The 24,012-nt window shown below is 32.6% G+C and overlaps 1 protein-coding gene across 1 annotated transcript in view; it reads left to right on the top strand.

Moving 5' to 3' along the window:
- obe (activating signal cointegrator 1 complex subunit obelus) overlaps positions 1–24,012 on the top strand; it is a 231,708-nt gene that overhangs the window by 191,048 nt on the left and 16,648 nt on the right. Inside the window, exons 30-34 of the mRNA XM_085810960.1 lie at positions 7,748–7,880; positions 7,965–8,090; positions 12,318–12,429; positions 14,471–14,661; positions 14,765–14,933. Of these exons, the coding sequence (XP_085667086.1) occupies positions 7,748–7,880; positions 7,965–8,090; positions 12,318–12,429; positions 14,471–14,661; positions 14,765–14,933 (731 nt within the window). The remainder of the gene's footprint in view (positions 1–7,747; positions 7,881–7,964; positions 8,091–12,317; positions 12,430–14,470; positions 14,662–14,764; positions 14,934–24,012) is intronic.

Consider the following 24,012-nt stretch of genomic DNA (forward strand, 5'->3'; position numbering starts at 1 on the left):
TTAACGACTTTTGACTGTATCTCTTTTTGATTTCGAGAAAGTACTGGAAAATTCTAGCGTGTGATTTTTAAAATTTTATAAAAGGAGGAAAACATCTCAGTTCGTAGTAGTTGCTTAGTGTGTTGTTGTTTAGAAAACTGCTCTTGTTGATTGTAGCGAATTCGCGGATTAGCGTTCTTTAGCTGTTTTCAATTACGTTCTATTGGACATTTGAGTAGTTAAAAGATAACTACTGTGAGATATTGTAATACTGCATGATAATTTGAGAAAATTTAAGCATTTTTGTTGTGATAATAATAAATTTTTGTTCATTTTTCGTCGGACTTGTGCATTCATTTCATAACGAACCCGTACGCACGCAACAATAAATAAAAGCTACTATAAAATCATATCTTAATTATTATTTTTATCAGGGTTCAAAATAGCTGTCATCAGCTCACCATTGGTAAGAAATTGCAGCTGGCAATTGGAATGTGATAGCCTTGGAAATACATATGGTTTAATAGGTCCCATAATTTAGTTTTATGATTTTTTTTGGAATAAGCTATGTTCTATTTTTATACTCGTGCCATACTTTCTACATATGGATATAAAATAAATTTCTATATTGCATGATTTATGGTTGACTGCTACTTCAAATGCTTAAACAAGGGGTTTGGGGCTGAAGTTTTGCTTGCGAAATTTTCAAGGTCACAAACAATTTAATTTAAAAAAACTAATACTAACTTTAAAACTAACAACAAGCAATTCAATTTTGATTGTTGTTTGTCAGTGCAGAGAAATGTTGGAAGCATAAGAAAAAAGAAGGCCATTTTACCATTCATGTTCTGTTGTTTTTGTGCTGATCACTCATGATTGTGAAGTACATATTTCATGAAGCTCTATATAAAATATCTTACTGAATCCTGTAGTAGTGATTTATTGAAATCACGGATGTTTATTTCACTGCATAAAACTAATTTTGAAATGTATGTATGTGTGATACTTTTGATATGGTTATTGTGAATAATGCACCATGTGATACTTTTGATATGGTTGTTAATAATGCATCATGTGGTACTTCGCTGATCGAGTTGTAATAAACAAGTTTGTTAGTCAATTCATACAAAATTTTTCTCCAATGATCATGGCCTAGAGAAATCAAAAAAAGTCTTGTTATTTTTCAAAAAAAAAAAAAAAAAAATTCATGTGAGTCTTTAATGCAATGAATATTCTGAACAGACTGCTAAAATGCAAAGGACCTGATACTAAAATCGGTTCTCATGGTGTTTAATAGGGTGAAAACAAGAGGCAAATCAGAAAGCAGTGATGTGATGAATTTCAGTGGTAATCATATAAAAATGGTATTGCTTAGTGCATAAGTACTTGCAGGTTGTGCAATCTTTGAGTGGTATTCAGATTTTATTGTAATATTGAAACAATTTTATGCTAAGCATTTATAATTCTGCCTATTTTTATTTTCCTTTTCCTTTTTCTAATTTATTTAGGTAAATCAAACATAAAATATTCTAAATCCTTTCCGCATAAATTGTAAATCAATACGATAATTATTTTATTTTAAAGGAATTATTTGCATTTTTTCCTTCTTTTTTGAAAATCACATATTTAATTATATTTCTATTTAAACTATGTTAAAAACATTCTGCAGCCAAGAATATAATACATACTGTTGTGTGCGTACGGGTTCGTTGTGAAATGAATGCACAAGTCCGATGAAAAATGAACAAAAATTTATTATTATCACAACAGAAATGCTTAAAATTTCTCAAATTATCATGCAGTATCACAATATCTCACAGTAGTTATCTTTTAACTACTTAAATGTACAATAGAACGTAATTCAAAACAGCTAAAGAACGCTAATCCGCAAATTCGCTATAATCAACAACGGCAGTTTTCTAAACAACAACAAACTAAGCAACTACTACAAACTGAGATGTTTTCCTCCTTTTATAAGATTTTAAAATCACGCGCTAGAATTTTCCAGTACTTTCTCGAAATCAAAAAGAGAGATTTATTTATTTAACGCACGCGCTCTTGTATTTTTAATTTTTCCGGCTTAGCTTTCTTTTAATATTCGTCACGCGCTGCACTGCGCGAGAAATAAAACCAGTTAATTTATAATTGAACTAACATTAGCTTTTTTAAATACCAAATTCGTAACACTGCCCCCTTCCCAAGGACTGCACGTCCCGGGCAGTACAATCCCTGGACAGGAAGCTAAACTTACAACTGTGGCATAAATGCAACTGAGGCATAAACATTACATTACAATATCAAACAATATAAACAATAAATGCAATAACTAACTTAAACAAATCAAATGCTATCAAATACTAAATACAAAACAAATACTAAATACAAATCAAATACTAAATGCAAATCAATTACTAAATACAAATCAAATACTAAATACACATTTATAAACAAAAAGGACCATGGTCTGATACTATTTACAATTATTTACATTACGTACTATGGCCATAGTAATGAGCTGACCTGTCGTAAGAGTTCGAAGACTCACGGATCCGAACTACGACGTCATTCGTGTTCAGCACTGTATATGGACCATCCGAAGGTGACTGTAATTTAGGACTCAGTCCTTTTCGTTGAATCGGGTTCCACAACCACACCTTGTCTCCTTTGTTGGATCTCTGTCTAGTAGCTCTTGTGTCGCATCTGGTCTTCATTTTCTCCGTCGCCAAGTTGACTCGCTTTCGTGCAGAACGGTGCATCCCCTCAAACCGGGCCTGGGCGTCTTGGATGTGTTCCTCAGGCGATGAAAGCGCATCCGTAGGGCGACTAAACAGGCGGTCACAAGGCAGACGAAGGTCTCGACAGAAGAGCTTCTGGGATGGAGAATAGCTGGTAGTCTTGAGTTTCTTTTCGACCCTGGTATAATTTCGGCAGCTTCCCGAGCTCGATCTTTCGGACAAGGCGTCGACATTTCCAGGCGAGGATCCCTTTTGAGGATGGATAGTCATGCCATCAGATGCTGAAAGCAGCTTATTGTTTTTGAAATCTAAGGAAAAATTGTATTTCCTTAAAAAGTCCAATCCGAGTATGCATGGATCTGTAATATCCGCCACATATGCCGTGTGATGGTAGGCGGCACTTCCAAACGTGATGTTTACGTTTAACTTCCCAATTATGTCGATCTTGTCACCAGACGCAGTCTGAAGGGTAACACAGGATGGCGTCCAAATAAGTTTATCTTTAAACTGTTCAGCTAAATCTTTCCTAATGATGGTAACATTAGCTCCCGTGTCAATGATCATATTGCAAGGAACTCCATCGATATTCCCATTGATGGACAGTCCGTTATTGTTGCCACTCACTATAGAGATCTTAAGCGCTTTAAAACAGGGTTTTTCATTATCTGGCAACCTCCGTTCCTTGATATGGTCATTAATTTGTTTCCTGCGTCGTTGCTCAGAAATTGTCTCAATTTTCGTACCCTGGGGTGTTCTGCAATTCTTTCGTACGTGGCCTTCAGCTCCACAGTTCCAGCACTTTGGTTTCTTGTCAGTCCTTTTCCTTCCCGTGGCATTTAATTGTCTGTTTAAATCGTATGCCTTATTTTCCGTGCTCTGGGGAGTTCTGCAGTTCCTTCGTAGGTGACCTTCAACACCGCAATTCCAGCACTTTAGGGTCGGTTTTGTTTCACCACTATTCCGTCTTAAAGCATTCACTGGTCTTGTCAACTCATCCGTTTCATTATCCGTGCCCTGGGGTGTTCTGCAATGCCGTCGTAGGTGACCTTCAGAACCACATCTCCAACATCTTACAGCCACTTTGTTCTCACTGCTACTCCGTATCAAAGCATCGACTTGTCTGGATAAATCATCTAAACGAGCCATCAATTGGTCCCCTGGGTCGTGGACTCGCACAGCTCTGACTGGGTAGCGATCCCTAAGAGTTGCTTGCTGGGCTGCCTCCAATTTCACGGCGTACAACAGAGCGCTTTTTACATCCTTTACATCTGCCATTCACAGTGCTTTCTGTATTTCAGGGTCCCGGATGCCATCGATGAAATATTGCAGCGACAGAATTTCCCTCGTTTCTCTCGGGCACTCCGTAAATGCGAGGTGGGACAGCCTTTCAACATCCGTGGCGAGTTCCTGGAGTGATTCGGTGGGCTTCTGTTGACGGGATTTTAATTGAAGCCTGCTGTAGTCCTTTAAACACTTCTCCCCAAAGCGCAACTCCAAGGCGCCGGACAGAGCTTCGAAATCTAACCTTTTGTTTTCAGGAAGAGTCTGAAGGATATCCGCTGCGTCGGCTCTTAGAGAAGCGGCGAGATGACAGGCCTTAGCTTGGGAATCCCATCCATTCGCATCCGCAACGATAGAAAATTGTGTCCTATACACCTGCCAGGAGGTCTTCCCATCATATGTAGATAGTTTCAGAACGGAACGAGCAGGCATCGATAAAAATTTGAAACCTTCAGAATTGTTTCCTACCATCGCTATGCACTTCTTTAGGCTGTCAACTTCTTTGGCGACGGCAGCAGAAACCCTATCATCAATTTGTTGTTCGATGGCAGAAACTATCTCTTCTATATGTTCTTTTACAGAAGAAATTCTTTCTTCTACTTGTTCTTTTACCGAAGAAACTCTTTCTTCTATTTGTCCAACTTTAGTTTCAACCGCGTCTATTCTGCCTTCCATAGCCTCAAATTTATTTTCTATTACGCAGGTAATTTCTCTTTTCATTTCGTCCTGACCTGCTTTCATCTCATTTTTAAGAGATTTCATCTCTTCCTTAACGGATTCCTGGCCCAACTTCATTTGTTCCTGTGCCGCTTTCATTTCTTCCTTGAGGGATTCCTGGCCCAATTTCATTTCTTCTTTAAATGAGGCAAAGGCTGATATTAAATGCCTTAATTGCTCTTCCATCGCTCTTGTTATTGGCATTCAAATCCCACTTCTGACACCAAAAATTGTTGTGTGCGTACGGGTTCGTTATGAAATGAATGCACAAGTCCGATGAAAAATGAACAAAAATTTATTATTATCACAACAGAAATGCTTAAAATTTCTCAAATTATCATGCAGTATCACAATATCTCACAGTAGTTATCTTTTAACTACTTAAATGTACAATAGAACGTAATTCAAAACAGCTAAAGAACGCTAATCCGCGAATTCACTATAATCAACAACGGCAGTTTTCTAAACAACAACAAACTAAGCAACTACTACAAACTGAGATGTTTTCCTCCTTTTATAAGATTTTAAAATCACGCGCTAGAATTTTCCAGTACTTTCTCGAAATCAAAAAGAGATATTTATTTATTTAACGCACGCGCTCTTGTATTTTTAATTTTTCCGGCTTAGCTTTCTTTTAATATTCGTCACGCGCTGCACTGCGCGAGAAATAAAACCATTTAATTTATAATTGAACTAACATTAGCTTTTTTAAATACCAAGTTCGTAACAATACTATTCTTTCTTCCTAAATATGCCCAATATCTGTCTATCGTAAATTTGTAATGCAAGCTATGTTCATTTTCATCGGCTGCAATGCATAACTGGAATGCAAGCTGAGCTCTTTGATAATCATCAATAGGTTAAAAAATAAGGATAATAGTTACCCAGAAACGGTTCTATTGATTTGAAATAATAATTTATTAGTAACTGTTGTTGATTTTAAGGCAACCATTTATTGGCAATTGTCGGGTTGGTGGATGATTAATGTTGTGATAATGTAATGTAAAGAATATCCTGTTTCATTTGTTTAGTATTTTATGTTTCAGACTGGTCAAAGTTTATTAGTGACTATAGGTACATCATTTGAAAAAAACAGACTCAAAAATTGATGTTCATAACTTAAAAACAGGGCTTTATCACATATAAACATTTTCATCCAAAATAATATATAAATATGATCTGAACATCTGTTTATATTTTACTGTAGTGACCTAATACAGTACAAAGTCCGAAATCCGGACTGGGCGATTCTGGATTTTGGATTTTTCCGGATAATAGATCATCAATTGAAATCTGGTAAGGTGGCATGCAGAAATTATACAATTAAAAATATTAAATCATAATTTCTGAAATAAAGAACAATTATGATCTAAAGGGTATCAAAATTTACAAAAAAAAGCTTGATATTTATTTGTTTCTTTATTAAATATTTCTTTCAATGTAAGTTGTTTAAGATGCTTCCACAAAAAAATTCAAAAAAGTTCCTTTTTTTTTTTCTTGTGTCAGTTACAGTGGAGTTTCCAATGCCATACTCCTCGCATAATTTTGAAATGGATATGCCTTTATCCATTTTTTGCAGCAATTTCACTTTTTGATTAATGGACATCGAAACATGGTTTCGCTTTGTAGATCCTTCGGCAACTCCAGAATAGGAAACTCTTTTTGACATAATCGAAAGCTTAATTTTTATAAAATTGCCATAATAATAAGAATCTGCAAAAAATAATAAGCTGGATCAAATTAGAAGATCAGGGAGCAGTGCAGGCTGCTACATTAACTGAAATGCCTTGGAATCAGTGAAGATAATTTTAGCCTAGCTTAATAGCGTCCATTATACATTATTGGCTGTGTATCACAAAATTGGCGACGAAAGCTAAGTTTTTTCGCTAAATTTTGTCTTGTTCCTATTGTGCACTGAATTAAGCCTGAATTGTATTAGTTATTTATTTTACGTACATTAATTTTTTGCACATGCTTCAAACTAATTTGAGTCTTGAATAGATAAACTCCCTCATATACTTAAGGTTTTATCTAGGGCCGGCGCTCGATACCGCCTGGTGCAGTCTCTACGGATGCTAAATTCTGCTTTTCTAAGTTCTAAATTTTCAACATGCCTAAACTTCGGATTCCAGTGCTTTCCCTAAAGCATAAAAACTTCTCATCCCTTAATTTTGCTGCTTGGTGCTTCTCCAAATTCCAAAAATTTCGTCTTCCCTAAATTCTGTCATCTGGTGCCGACATATTCGTCCTCCGCTTCTGCGTTTATGGAGAATAACATATCAGTTATTCTTAATTAAAATAGCATTAAATGTAATCTTTTGACCTATTAGTTTCATTAACAAAATCTATTTTTAGCATATGAAAAGAAATTTTTGTTGAATTTTTCCTCGTCAACATTTCTTAGAGCATTTAAAAATCTATAATCATCGCCAAGCATAATGTTAGCATAAAAAGTTGGCATACTCTTGTTATTCAATTACTAATATAAAAAAAAAGTTTAGACATCACAGCATGAGTTATTACTGAAGCTGTCATGTATTGATAAACATGCAGTGATGAAAGCAACTCACCAGTTCGGGATCGGGAATATAAAATAGGTGAATATTTCGGTTTGAGATGTAAGCCAAGTAGATACTCAGCTAGGGAGCCAAATTATTAATCTCACAAATTTATGCTTACATGATTGTTTTTCCATAACAAGGTATTTTATTTGGTGCCTAAGTGAAATTAAGAATCGGAATTTTTAAGTGAAAATCTCCAGATGTTTTATTATGGAAGGAAAAATCAAATGTGCATGGGTAAAGAATTAATAAAAAAAAAATGTTTGTGGCTTTTAGGTCTGGATTTTAGATTATTCCGGATAATGGACTTCCAGATTTCAGACTTTGTACTGTATGTGTGTGTTCAGTTATATCAAAGATGGTGAATGTTTGTGTCTACAGTCTGTTTTTAATATTGTTATATATTCATGTTGTTCTTAACTTTTCACTAAACCTGTTGTAGTCCTCAAATAAATGTATAAATTATTATTTTAGATGTGATGCAAATGGCGGGTAGAGCTGGTCGTCCACAGTTTGATACCACAGGTGTTGCAGTTGTCTTAGTGCATGATATTAAAAAAGATTTCTACAAAAGATTCCTGCATGAACCATTTCCAGTTGAATCCAGGTATATGGCCATTCATCTAACAATTTAAAAAAGTGGAAATATTTATACTTTTGTGAAGTAATATAGTTATCTTCAATGTTTCAGTTTGATTGGAGTCTTGCCTGAGCATTTAAATGCTGAGATTGTTGCTGGTACTATATGTTCAAAGCAACAGTGTCTGGATTATCTGACTTGGACTTATTTTTTCAGAAGACTCTTACAGAATCCAGCGTATGTAAAGTTTAAATTAATATAAAAATTATTAACTTAATGTTGTAAATTAATGTAAAATATGAGATGTTCCACTTGCATTTTTTAATATTATTACACTGAAAATAAAAATGCTGTAAAGGTTGAAATAGTAGAATCAAGAGCAGTCAGGATATGCTGGATAACTGCCGAAAGTCAGTTTTTGGGAGTTTTAAAAAGCAATGGATCTATTTAATAGATCCATTTCTTTTTAAAATTTTTCAAAATAAAATCTTCTGACCATAGTTTTTGTTGTCTGAAAAAATGTACCAAGACCAATCGAGATTGTGTTAAAAATATTTTGAAATTGAAAAAATTTTAAAAGTATGTAAATTAGTTTTGTGATGCAAACTATTTGGACTTAAAGCAGGTGCAAGAATTTTCTTACTAAGTAATAGTTCACATGCTGTAACAAAAATTAGAATTTATTTGTAACTCTTATGGCTTTGAAAAAATAAATTATCTTACTTCAGTATCTTCTGACAATAAAGAATATATCTGTATTTTTAAAGACATATTTATATGATGCTAATCTAAATTCATGAAGTGGTAATAAAATAGCTTACACTTGCACAAGAACCACGCAATTCAACAAAGGGGGGGGGGGAACTGAAAAAATGTAAGTGTGTAAACTCATTTGAGCAAATGAATTTGCAAATGATATCAAAAGTGATAGTACTGTCACAATTACATTAACAAAAAAATGTCAAATGGGAACACCCATTTTTTGGCATTGGTGTAATTGGCATAGTGCAAAACCAGAAATGGATTGTGATAATGCCCATAGCTTGAAAAATTCCAATACAAAAATGCACTAACAAAGGATTCAGAAAGAAAGACAAAAAGAGAAAAGCAGTGCACAATCATGTTAAAGAAATTAATTTGTCTCACTAGTAGTAGCGAACTCAAAAAACTGTGTACACCGGGCAAACAAAAATGCCTGTAGTTGTTTATCATTCCAAGAATCAAGAGTAACTGGATAATGCAGCATTTGCATGTATCATCATCCTTGGCCTCTTTTTCTTCAAAGATATAATTCAGAAGTGTTATATATGTTTATTGATACAGATACTCTCTATCCAGCAAAAAAACATTTAAAGCTACACTTCTCCAGAGGTGCAGTGAAATTATCTATGACCTTTGGTTGGATCAAAATGGCACAACCAAATGACTTTTGTCAAGTATAATACAACAGCACTTTGATGACAGAGTTATATATTTCACCATTTTGGCCTTCTGAAGCCATTGTGTTTCCCAAACCTCACACCAGTTGCTTTCCATTTATTTCTAGTATTTGAAATCCAGAATGTAAATGATGATTCAGAGAAGTGTATCTGACTTGAAAGACCTAATTTAATATGACAGTCTCCTGCTTTCTTATGCAGTGTTACATGCATTAGTAATGTTACATCCTGCATGAATCATCACGAACATAGGTAGTATTGTACAACATTTGTAATCGAGGTAAAATGCTTTGTTTTCTATTGCTTTTCTTTCTTCAGTTATTGTTCCCACTTCTCTTTTTTGCTACTGTTCATGTAAACAAATTTTTCAAGCTGCAATCCAATACCATTTATGTTTTTTTTTTTCTTTTCCAATCACACTGTGAGGCAAAAAAGGTGGGTGCTGTTATTTAAAATTCATTAACTACAATTGTAATCATGTGAGCTTGATTACTGTCAGTAACATCATTACATAACTTGCACTCTTTTACATCTTGGGAAATTTTTTTTTTTTTTTTTTTTTTTTTTTAGTTTTATTTTGATTTATTGAATTGCTGAGTTTCTGTGGTTTATTTATATGGAAAGAACCATCATGTATATGAAAATAAGGAAAAAAATATTAAAATGCTGAGATATGCAGATAAAAAAATAATAAAAGTATTTGGTGATATAATGCTGTTTTGAAATTTTCTAAAATTTCAAAGCATTTCAAGCCTTTAGTTTATTTTTGGGAATAAAAGTCTAGAATAGGAAACTTTGTTTTCAGGTAATGCTTCCTTACATTTTTACATCAATTATGCATCAAGATATGCAATCTTTGTTATTAATGTGCATTAACTAAATGAGGCTACATACAACAGTAAAAAAAATAATGCTTGAAAAATCCAGTCTAAAATCAAGTAATTCTAAAATCGTTGGGCAGTAGGAAGGTGCATCATGTTTGTGCCATTAAAAAACTCTTCATATAACAGTCAGTATGCTGACTGTAAATTAAATGTATGATTGATTTGGTTTAGTGAAGAAGTTATCAAAGTAGTATATTTTATAGTATCACAATAGTGTATTTTAGGATAGCTGTATTTACTGAATTGAATAAAAGTATCAGTACCAGCTGTAAATAACTGCAATTCTCATGACAATGCTTTTATTCAAGCATACTGAAGTAACTAATAAGAAATCTCTAACTTAAGTGTTTAAACAATTTGATGACTTTTAACTTCAAAATTGCAAATTCAACGAAACATTGAGAAAAAGTTTTCATTAATGCTAGTGGCATTATTGCAAATAAAGTAATATACAGGACATTGCTAACAGTTCTGCGAATTAAGAAGTAATGTTAAACAATTTAGCTGGTGAATTGGCATAAATAGGTAGCTAAAAATATGTAAACATTTAGGAGTGTAGTGCTGTTTTATGGCTTACTGAAATTCCAGACTTCATATTTATGTCTCTTGTTTGTGTGGATTTATCTGTCAGCTACTTTTAACTGATAACTTTCTTTTCAAATGTATAAAATCAGCTGTTAAGATTTTCAATCTAATTTGAAATGCACAGTTTGAAGACCTTTTTTGTTTGTGGAAAATATTTCCTATAAATCTCTAAATAAACTCTTAGTGAATTCTCCACTGCTGTAAAATTATGTATTTCATTAATGTATTACTATGTTTTTTTCTGTCACATATATTGTTTTCAAATTAAGTTTTAAAAGTAAGTGCTTTGTCAGTTTATCAAATAATCTAATTGTTACCTTACTTTATCTAGTTCTCCTCACATGTTGACATTAAATAATAATATCAATGTAATTTTAACATAAATGCACTTGCAGAATTCATGCTTTTGAAATACATAATGAACCTATGCACTATGATGATTAATTTTATCTCAAAAGTATTTATATGTCGATATTGTATATGGATAGTAGTATTTAAGTATTAATCAATGGAATTTTTTTTAATCCAAAGAGACACTGTCCCTGAAGGACTATTATTTTCATTTTACGATTTTTTTGTTGAATCACTATAAATGGCGTATCACTTTTCAAATAATTGCTGCCAAATATTAGAGTCCTGCATTATATTTGAAGAAATTAAATAATGAAGAATCTGCATAAATGTATGCATGTTTCTCGCATTGTGATAGAACAAGGATACCTAGAGCCATCCAATTTTGAATGTTGAAATCCTACTGCGAATATTGGCATCTGAAAGCCCAAATTCGAAATTTGGAATTTGTTTTATTATCGATTTCATATTTTGTAAAACTTTAACGAATTTTTGATTAACAAACTCAATGATTTAAAAGGGAGCAATGGTAACACTGTAGAGGGAAATAAAACCTTTTTATCTCCATCCTGTGTAGCTGTGTATCAGAAATTCTAAAGATATGCTCATTTTAAAACTATTTTGCGACATTGCTGTTGAACTGAATTTTATGGTTTAATGCAAAGAACATGATATTTAATAAATAAAGGTAACACACAAAATGTTAAAAAAAATGCGTCTTTGGACGTAATTTGAAATCTGAAACCATTCAGATTTTTTATTATTATATTTCTTCCCCCTCCCAATGGCGAGCACTTGCCTACGCCAGCATCGGCCATTTCTAAGGCCAGATGTGGTAGTCTCTTTATTATGGAGGCACCTAATATGTGGGCTACCATTGCCTCCTATGAAGGGACAGACAATTACATCCATGCCTTCTCTGGGATTCGAACCTGAGCCCTTCGGTATCGAAGTCAGGCTCCCCTAATCACTATACCTTCTGGGAAGCTTAATAAATGAAAGTTATTAAATGTGTATGTTCTGTTACCTTTTAAGTAATTGCAATGAATGAGCGCAATTTTTGAATTATATTATATTTTATTATAATAATTTGTGTATGTCTATATGTATTTAAAAATTAGTTATAAACTAGGATTATTTTTGATTTTATAGTTTATTTATATATCATTTATATTTATGAAATTTCTAAACCTTTGTTTATATAGATATTATGGATTGGAAGATGCTGAAGCCTCAAATGTGAATGCTTATCTCTCTGGTCTTGTTGATCGTTGTGTTAGCTTGTTATCTTCTGCTGGCTGTGTAGCTGTGGGTGATGTAAGAATTAATTGAATTCCCTAGTACCCATACCCCTACATATAATCTTATGATTCATTCACACATATTGTTTAAATTTTATAAAGTCCCCTTTTTTTGTATAAAAATATAATTAATTTATTGCAGTTATCCTGTTGCATGAAATTATTTTGTAATATGAACATGTGTATGGATGTAATTTAATTACCAATATAATATTTAATTACCAATATATATCTTTATAAATCCTAAAGAAATTTTGGAACTGCTTGTAAATTTCACTACTAGTTCAGCATTGTTAAAATCAAAAGTAACTTATTTCTTTGTACGGAAACTTAATAATGCAAAATTTTAAATATCTTTCATGTAGCATTATGTTTACCTTATAACATAAAAATTAGCTGAAACTTTTGCTGTATAGTAAACCCTTTAGTTAGTGCACTTAATTATTATAAATTTGAAACAAACATCAGCAAAGGCAATTTTTTCTGCTGAGTCTATGAAATTGTATGTTATTAAAATATTGCTATAATATATAATGCTACTCTGTGCTTCAACCCATTTAACTCTTTCTATTCAGCAATATTTGAATTCAACATTTGATCAAAGATGGATTTGTTGTGGTTCTCCTATTCATTGGCCAGCATGCTCATCAGACCTGTCCTGTCTAAATTTCTTTCTGTAGGGTTACCTGAAAGGCCTGGTGTATGAAACACGTGTGGCCAGTGTGGAGCGATCATCTACGAGACTTCTAGTATATTTTAAAAAGTTTGTGATCTAAAAGCTGGTGTCATGCCTGTGTTATAGCTGATGTTTGTAACTTTGAACACTTATTGTGTCTTCTGAATATTACATTTGTAACTGTTTGCTGATTAATATATAATGTTGTCCAACCGGTATAATTGTTAGTGACATAAACTGCTGAGCTGGCTCTCGACCCAGGTATATTTTCTATATTCATGGTGATTAGAAACACCAACTGCCATGCTGATAGGCCCAGGTTTGAATCCCAGAGAAGGCATGGATATTTATAAGCATATAGTGTTTTTGCAGCAAGGGAGCACTCAAGATATACAGTGAGTTGAAAGTCCTTTCAAGAGGTTGGTGGTAAGAGAAGAGGGTGGAATACCCTTGTTCCCTCTCATGGAATGTTCACTCTCAAAATTAGTTCGAAACACCAATTTTGAGTTAGTGTGGCTGGACTATACCTGTATGAACAATGGTGAAACAGCTACTTCTACCTGTTCCCGATTAAAATAATATTCACATCACTCTCTGTCATCTGTTGTGTGTCCTTCTCTGTAAATTAGCACACGAAGATTGTGTTTCTATTCCTAAATTGCTATGCAGTTCTGAATAATCTTTGAACATCCTACACCTTCCTGAAGTTTATATATGCTTAAGTGAATCACCCTGTATTACTGGAAAATTTAACTGTCATTCATGCTTGTTGATTACAATCCCATACAAGAATTACTTTACATTGTATTGATTTTTTTTTGGTTACAATTCTTAATTATGTATTTGATTTTTTTCGGAACTATTTAATTGAGCAGTAGTCCCATGCAGACCACGTGTTAAGAACCACATTCTTACGAAGAACTGGGCAGAAATATTTTTAAATGTGGAAAAGTCGAGCTTGGATGTTTAATTTTATCTGTGCATTGGCCCATTCTTCAGTAGTTGTAAATTAATTTTGCACTTCCATAAAGAAGACTGTTCTTCCCCATCTTCCTTAGTTATCAGATTTAACCTCTTGCAAATATTTTTTTTACTAAAAATGAAAATGGAATTCAAAAAGAAAAGGTTTGAGGTGGTAGATGAGATTAAAAAGGTAAACAGGATTTGCCGAAGGAAATGACTTCTTTGGATGCCTGCAAGCACTGAAGTCTTACTGAGACCAAAGCATCTGTGCAATAAGGAATTACTTTGAAGGAAATAAAGTCAGTAACATATCATGCTTGTCTATAATTTTTAATAATTTCAGGAACTTCTTGCTGGCTCCTTGTGTTATATCTGATCATTTCATGTGCAAACATTTTTTCTGATTTTTTCCATTTAGGATGAAAGAGCTATAGCACCCACTGTGCTAGGAAAAATCACATCATACTACTATTTAAATCATAAGACAGTTCTCTTATTTTCACAAAAATTATGCAAAGAAATGAAAATGGAGGAGATACTTCAATTGCTTTGTGATACACATGAGTATGAAGAACTACCAGTGCGTCACAATGAAGATCAAATAAATTCGTAAGCATATTTTTTTTTTTTTTCCTTATTTAGTTGCTTTCGAAAAGTGTATAGAAAAGAGTCAAGTAATACGTAATAATTTTTTATACATCTCTATTTACAGAGACCTATCAAAGCGTTGCCCCCTTCCTGTAGAGCCATATACATTTGATAGCCCTCATACCAAAGCTAATTTGTTATTTCAAGCCCACTTCAGTCGCTTGCAACTGCCATGTACTGATTATTATACTGATTTGAAATCAGTTTTGGATCAGGCCATTCGAATCATTCAGGTAAGATATAGTTGAGAAGTCTTAGGAAGCTAATTTAAAATAATAGCGATGTAATTTTAGGAGTCTAAACAAAATGTAATAGTCGTATAGTCCATACATTCATTTGTGGATGCGTTCCTTGTTTGAATCTGTCTAAAGCATGACATTTGTGTATGTTTTTTACATATGTCCTTAGTCTAGTATTCCTTTTGAAAAGTTTATTGTTGGGAAAGCCTTTTAAATATCAGAGATGACTGTCTCATAGAATGTCCATTCCCCGAAACCAGAACAATTTCATAACAATTCTCAACACAAATGTGCAAGTCGAGCATTGTTTGAGAAAACACAAACTTTCACCATAGTGCAGTGGTATAAAAGGTTCTGACCTCTTTATACCATTGCACCTTTCAAATAAAATTTAAGTTGTCTCTGTAATTAATAAAAACAAATTAGAATACATTACTGGCAACTCTTTTTTTCACCACATCCCCAGTCTTTGGTAGATAACAAAATCTCTGGTTTTTAAAGTTTAGCCTTTATTAATTGAAATGTTTCGTAGCAATAAATTAAATTTGAAACTTAAATTATACAAATTCCGTTCCTCCACCTCTAAAGATTTTCAGAATAATTTTTCTTATTAAACTTTATTTCATATGAACTGTCCCCCCCCCTGATTACATGTTATTGATCATATTAAATTTCATTTGATCTGAATTGTTTTAATCTACTGTAAGTATTTATAAATTGTTACTTAAAGATTCAAGCAATGTTTAATCATTTTATATTTAATTCTGTTTATTTCAGTGTATGGTACATTAGTAAGTTTATTCACACAAATACTATGTACACTGCGCAAAAAAAGGGGGACAGTTTTATATCTCCCATTTTACTACGCCAATTGACAAAATTGAAATTGTGTTTTTCATGTCTCGAAAGCACGACATAGGATATTTATTAGATTTATATATAGCATTGTTCTAACATAGGTGTTTTGACACAAAATCAGACTTTTTCTGAAATAGCATACCATCTTTTTCCATATTTCGACCCTACGACTCAAATTATGTCTAGATATAAAATTTTCTCATTTTTGGTGAGAAATTTAAAAATTTAACTGTGGCACATTTTTTTTTTTTTTTTTTTCAGTTTGCACCAAGAATAATTCACTTGGCAAACATCTTAATTTACAGCAATCTATTTTCCATTCCTTTTTTTCTTCGTACATGAGCGGAAAAATGGTCATCGTTGATACTTTCAAATAATTTTAACAGAGTAAATCACATTTGGCGTTATCATTGCTTATAACAAATATGCCAAATTTCAAAACACACCAATATGTTAATTCACGTATATCTTAGCAAATTTTGAATAAAAACTCTAATTTTTTGCAGGTATGCTTAAAAACACATCTACTTTAAGGTGATGGTAAAAACTTTATAGGTTATAAATCCAAAAGTTTTTGTGATAAGTTTATAAAATATATTTAAAATACAAATTTTAAAAATAAATCAGAAAAAATGTGGTAATTTATATTTGGATTAAGACTTGGAAGAAGAAATCAAGTAAATTTAATGTAAAAAAGAGATACTAATAAATATGTATCAAATTCAATGAACATTGAGGAGTTACAATTTTGAGAGCTAATTTTTTAAAAACTACTCATGCGATTTTTACAAAGCTTGGCAGTTTGGCATAATTTGAGTCGTAGAATTGAAGTTTGGAAAAAATTGGCATGCTATTTCAGAAAAAGTCAGATTTTGTGTCAAAATACCTGTACTAGAACAATGCTATATATAAATCTAATGTGTATCCTAAGTCGCACTTTCGAGACTTGTAAAACGCAAGTTGAATTTCTTTAATTGGCCCAGCAGAATGAACTTATAGAACTGTCCCCCCTTTTTTGCACATTGTACGTTAATTATTAATTTTATTTCCATTGTAATTAAAAGTGCTTTTCTAAATGAAAGCTTTATTTCACTACCTGAGATTTTCTCAACATAAAAGTTAAGGAAAATATAAAAATGAAATTTGCCAAAGAATATAATTTAGAATATCCAATGAAATTCTACTATATTTTCACCAGAATTGAATTACAGATATCTCAATAACTTGAACCATGCAAATTAAGCTCTGTTTGGAGTTCTTTAAATTGGTGTCACCATGCAGTGTGAAAAACCTCCTGGCCCCCTCACAAAAATCTCTCAGTTTTTAAGACTTCAATGTTGACAGCTATGGAATACCACTTGCATAATGGTGGCTCAGCTTTAAGATGCCTGCACCTTTAATAAGATTGCTTTTTCAAGTTGTACCCCTTATCTGCATAAGAGTATGTGCATCCTAATGAAGATATATTTATTTTTAAATTAAGGCTGGCTTCCATGAGCACTTCTATAATGGGGCATCATTATCAAGATATCCGTTGGAGCATGTGGGAGATGGTTATGTAGAAGTTTGTGACCATTCTGGTAACTGCTGATTCTCTTTAAATGCTAGGATATAACAAAAAAATAATTGTGATTTTTCGAAGTTTTTTCTAAATACAAGATGTTGCTAAGTCTAGTTGCAAGGTACCTTGATATAATTTTGCTGATTACTGGATAAATTTCAGATATCACTGAGTGGCATCGCAGAATTTGTTTGTGGTATTCATGCAAGCTCCAAAGTTTTGTGCCAAGAAAATGGAAGACTAGATGTGTCAGTCTTCAGTTCTCCACGCTCTGCAGATCGAATTAGGTATATATGTAATCTGCAACCTGGAAGAAAGGATGTATCATTTGCCATCAAACTGATCTGAGTTCACTAAGTGCATTGTTATAATTTATGCAAATATTGTATTTTGATTATTGGTTTATATATGTTTAATTTTATTTTGTGTTTTATTCTTATTTTATCATAATTTTATGTTATTTCTGGCATCTTTTTGTGTAGTTTTTAATTTTTGCTAGGTTCTATTCTCATTTGTTTAATTACTTAGTTATTTTGTTGAACTTTTAATCATGTTTAAATGGATACTGAAATAAAAGAGAGTCATAGACTGTCAGTACTAACCAGCTGTAGGTTATATTCTTATGTGTTTAATTGCTTAGCTATTTTTTAGAACTTTTAATTCTATTTAAGTGGACACTGAACTAAAAGAGAGTCATAGACTGTTGGTACTAACAAGGTATTGTAAACATTTGGCAATTATTTGCTAACTTGGCAGTATTTTGAAGTTTATGGAGTTACATTTTTAAAATTTTGGAATTGATTTTTCTTGGAGATTCTGATAGTGCTACCTACCTTTTAGAGCATGAAAAGCCATTTATCATTTGAAAGTTAATCTGCTTAAGCATGCTGCATTCTGCTGAGGTGTCTTGTGATTGCAATATTCATCTTGCATTGAGAATTAATTAACTTTTAATGTTATCTCTTGTTTCTCTCTGAGCTGATAATTATTATTTTTAGAAAGGATAACTGCTTGGAGATGTAATAAAGGTTCAAGTTTTCTTCATTTAAAGTCCCCCCTTTTTCTTTTTGAAGAAATAAATCCTTAAAATGTAAACATTACGGGCTTTCATCTGAATCTGTGTGTTTTAAAATATCAGTGATGGCAAGTATACGGAACACCTAATATGGCATGGATTTTTGGAAACATTTGTATAAGTTATATAAAGTATAAACCAAATGAAATTTTAAGTATAAACTTTTTGCTTAAGCAAGTTTGGTTTTGAATTAAGAACTGTATAGTATTGTCGTATGTTGGCTACTTTTTCATAAAATGGATGTAAGATCTGTTAGCATTGTTTAAAATTTATGTTCACATGTGTAGAACAAAGTTGCTCATAAATGGGGAAAAAGAAAGAAAATAACGGGCATTTATTTAAATCATTTTTTCTTCATTTAGAAAAAAACTATAGAACAAATGTGCCAAATGCACCGGGTTGGCAAAAAATTATCACCAAAATGTTTGGGGGAGAAAACTGCATTTTCACAACATGCTAGGCTTAAAGTGCAAATGTAAACAAAATTGAGAAGGCAGCACTTAATGACATCATAATGGCCAGGACTAAGTTTATGACGTCGCAATGTATTCTTAAGTTTTATAATGCATTTAATATTTCTACTGATAATAATAATTTGTTTATTATTGTAATTTAAGTTCTTTATTTTAAATTTATATTCCTGATAAATAAGCTTTGGTTTTACTGAAAATAAGCATAATAAATTGTTTATTTTAAATTGCCATTATAGAATAACACCATTTATTGAAACATTGTAAACAACATCCCTTCTTGTATACTTGTATTTTAGAGAACTCCAGTATTTTAAAAGATTTTTTTAAGGATTAATACAAATAAAAAAAATTTCTTTTTAATTTAAATTTGTGTTGCAGAGCCCTTTAATTCTACCATTTTGACAAATGATTGAATCGCTACAGAACTTTTTAATCCCTTATTTACTATTAAGTAGACAATTTTCATTATTTTATAAGAATTTTACAAAATGACTGTATTAATTTTTAAAAAAAAATTTACAGCAAATGAACATAATACATAGCTTCAGATTCCTGAGTGATGTTATACTTTCTTTGCACATATTAGTATTCCATACATCAATAATTGGAAAATATCTAATTTATCTTCAATAAAAACCATAAATTTGGAGTATACACAATCTTTTAAATAGAAAATATAGTAAGTGTGATTACAATAGCAAACACTGTGTATTAAAATAATAATGCAAAAGTTACATATTGGATGCAAGTTTGCAATTTTCGCAACTCTGTTAAGATCATTAAACTATCAATAAGTCAGAAACATTATCAACATACCAAAAGAAAACAACGCAAATTCAAAAAAAAAAAAAAAAAAAAAAAAAAAACTTCTGTTTGCGTGTAAAAGCCATGCGTATATGCATCATTACTAACACCAACAGAATATCTATGTAGAAAACCAAAACCTATTGTCATCCAAAGTACATGGCTCATTACTCTAAGCAACAGATTTTCATTGACATTCCAGCCATAATAAATAAGGCAATAAACAAGCAATCAAAATGGGTCCATATATCCAGATAACATCCACGTGTGATTCAGCACATAAAATCCGCATGAGAGAAGCAACTAAATAAAAAATCGCTTACGTACAGTGTTTTGTATTAGCCAACATTATTTCTCAGCTAATACAAAACATACAGAAATGCCTAAATTAGTTAAAAGGCTTGTCATATGAAACAAAATCTTGCCAAGATCTCATGGTTACCATACAAGACAAAATATCTCCAAATTTTGCAGCCGGTGCATCTAGCACATCTGTGCCGAAAATATAATTTCAACTTTTGACCAGAAAATCGGTAATAGCAAAATGCATGCATCCTTTGAATCAGCTGTCATTAAGTGCTGCAGTATAAGATATTTTCATAAACAGTGCAGGACGTATAGGTTTATCCTAAAAGAAATAGATATTTTCAGAGTTTAATGGAAGTAAGTGTTTTAATAGTTACTACTGTAATGTGTTTAAGATATCCAAAATTATATGTAGGGGAGTAACCAAAATTCATCTCTTGATATATTCCCACAGGTAGTCACATGATGTTAAATCTAGACCTTGGTGGCCAACCATATGCCACCAGAACCATATTCTGGTTTTCCGAAGTGTCAGTGCGTCACTGAGACTGATTTTTACCCAAACTGTATTCTAAAAGTTTGTCTAGAAATTGCATTTAAAAGTCTCACTAAAAGTATTCTAAAATAATGTTGTACAATAGTTGTATTCCCCCCCCACAGTAGTCAAACAAATAAAAACTTTTTTTATCTGATTTATGGCTGTATTGCTTGATTGTCTTCAAGAAAACTTTGGTGAAGTTGGCGCTAAAGTGCTTCCTCTTAAAAACAAGACCCTTTCAATTTAGAAGCATTAACCTTTTTGTTTTAGTCTAATCCTGTATAATGTGAGCCTGGAATAAAGTCAAACTTTTGCCATCATTGCAGAGTATGCCAGTGCATGAATGAAACCTTCAGCAACTTCAGAAAGGATTATGGTGCATTGAAATCATAGTTAAATACCAACACAAGGTTATTCATAATTCCCTCCAAGGTTTCAGAAGGCTAGAGAAAAACTAAGATGAATACAGCAAATAAAAACATTGCACTAAGTACAGAAACAGTTCAAGTTTTATTTACAGCCCTTACAAGTGTTCTATATGTCAGCCCTTGGTCATATGGCATACATCAATGCAATAGTCCAGTTCCTGCCAAACTCTATTCAACATGGATCGTGAATCGTATTGACAGCACATGTGATCCTTTCACACCATTCTGCTAAATCACATTGCAGAGGGACTAAGAAAGCAAAGTCCTTTACATAACCCCACAAGAAAGAGTCACATAGTGTTAAATCCAGTGAGCATTTGGGCTGTGGAAAAAGATATACATCATCTTCGGAAACTTCCTGAATCCAATGATAAGGTAATTGTGTGTTTAGATGCTTACCCACATCTTACAGGAAATGAGATGGAGCTCCATATTGTTGACAAATGAAGTCATCATTCTCATGTTTGTATAACTGCAGCATTAACCACAATTGTAATATATTTATGTACACTACACTAGTAACAATCTGTTCTGTAAAAAAAAAAAAAAAAAAAAAAAAAAGGCCTGTGCATGTGAGAAAGAGATAGCACAAAATACACGAAGTTCCGGGAAATAACAACAGTATTCTGCTACTGCATGAGGGTTTTCAGTGTTCCAAATGTGTAAGTTGTAGTGGTTTACCTTGCTGAACAAGTGAAAGATGGATTCATTACTAAAAGTCATTTTCTGCAGTATTGAATCATTGGCTTGGACATCGATGCGAAAGTTCATACAAGAAATGCAATCCCATAAAGTTAGCACCATTTGCAGTCGGTATAGCTTCATATGCAGAGTTTTGTATACCATTCGCCATGCTGTTGATTGCAAAATCCCCGTTTCACAGCTTGCATGAACGGTTGATTTTGCTGAACTACTCAAAAAACATTTCCTATACATCACTTACAGTTTCTGCAAATGGACTTGGCAGACCACTTCATTGCTTAGGACACATGCATCCACTTTCTTTGAACTTGTTGTACCACATATAAATTGTGTTGTCAGTGGGTCCCTGTGTTCGATATTTTACATGAAATGCCCACTGCATCAATACCCCTCCGATTTAGCAAATTCTGACGCACAAAAAGCTTTTTGTTTGCCCATAACACCATTTCGATTCACTTGCTTCTTCTTTCAGTTGTATGTGTACTGCCATCTTCTGCCAGCTGCTATTCTGAGAAACTTGAATAGTTTCTGTATTTAGTACAAGTTTATTTTCGCTGCATTGATGTTAGTTTTTTTACTGTAGCATTTTGAAACTCCCCAGGGAATTATGAATAACCCAGTATAATCTCATTTTTTGTGCCTTCTTTATTTAGTCAAATGTCACTGACAGAAACTCTTGGCAATCTTCCACAAAAAAAAAAAAAAAAAAAAAAAAAAAAGTGTATTTTTGATAAATTGCTAACATTGAAGCCTCTCAAATGTAATTCTTAAAATATTTATATTCTCAGATGCAATGTTTATCATGTGATCTTAACTATAATGGCATGTAATGCTTGACTGTGATGACACGGAGGTAACATAGAGCTAAGAGAGTGAAAAAAAGAAAACTAAATAGGATGCTTATCTTCATAGTTTTGGGTTCTGTATAGCAGTATTTTTGTTAGACTCAAATGTACTGTCAATTTATCATAATCTACTAATTAATCAAAGTTGTTTGTAAAATTATAGTTAGTCCAAGGAGTCATATGGAATGATATAGTATCCAGAGGATTGGTATCTAAAAAGAAATTTGTATCATAGAAATCGTAGAAGTATTTTTAAATGTTTCTTTGTTACTCTGCTAACCATATTTTTAAGAAGAAAATGCCTAAGTCGTCCCCCCCACACACACACACAGTGATCATCTCAGTAAATTTCAAGATCATATTATTGCTGGCATGAGAGACATGCAGATGAATTTATTCCTAGCTGCTAATACAAGGCCCAATTAATGTAATCTATATGGATAAATCTATGTAATCATCATCCATATGTATACAGTCAAAATTCTTTAATCCGGACTCGTTGGGACTTTGGCGATTTTGGATTATCGGTTTTTCCGGATTATAGATCATTAGTTTAAATCTGGTAAGATGGCATGCAGAAATTATAAAATTAAAAATATGAAACCGTAATTTATGAAATAAAGAGCAATTATGATCTAAATGGTATCAAAATTTACCAAAAAAAAGCTTAATATTTATTTGCTTACTTTATTAAACATTTCTTTCAATGCGCGTAGGCGTAAAGCATACATTACGCATAGTCGGAATTAGAAAATTGCAACCAGAAGACTATTTGATGTGTATTCATGATATTTATAATGACGAAGAATTTGATTTAAATCATATCAAAGACGGAGTACATCGAAATGAAATACTACATTTAGTAAGGAATTATAAGCTGAATGAAATAAAAACATCTGCCCTGAAGATAAGGATAGTGCTGACAGATCAACTTCCAGTTCATTGCGCGCCATGACCCCCTGCAGAGCAGCGTGAAATTGATAAACAGATTTCAGAATGGTTTGAAAAACAAAGGAAATTCCTTTATCCATTTTTTGCAGCAATTCCACTCTTTGTTTGATGGACGTCAAAACATGCTTTCGCTTTGTAGATCCTTTGGCAGTTCCAGAATCAGAAATTCTTTTTGATATAATCGAAAGTTCAAGCTTACTTTTATAAACTTGCTTTAACAGTCTGCAAAAAATTATAAGGTGGATCCAATTAGAAGATTAAGGAACAATGCAATCTACAACATTAACTGAAATAGATAATTAGATAATTTTAGCTTAGCTCATACCGTCTATTATACATTAAACGAGCATGCGCAGAAAGTTTGTAGCTATGAGGTTCGGATTATACATCTTTCCGGATTATGGATGTCCGGATTAAAGACTTTTGACTGTATAATCAGATATAGATACTGTGAGTCCTAGACAGAAGGCTCTTTCAAAGGTCATCAGTATCCACTTTCCTGGCTTTTATGAGGTCAAACTAGTTTATGAGG

Source organism: Stegodyphus dumicola, chromosome 2 (assembly GCF_044657685.1).
Source record: "Stegodyphus dumicola isolate Sdum_Otavi_A_Nest chromosome 2, ASM4465768v1".
Lineage (NCBI taxonomy): Eukaryota > Metazoa > Arthropoda > Arachnida > Araneae > Eresidae > Stegodyphus > Stegodyphus dumicola.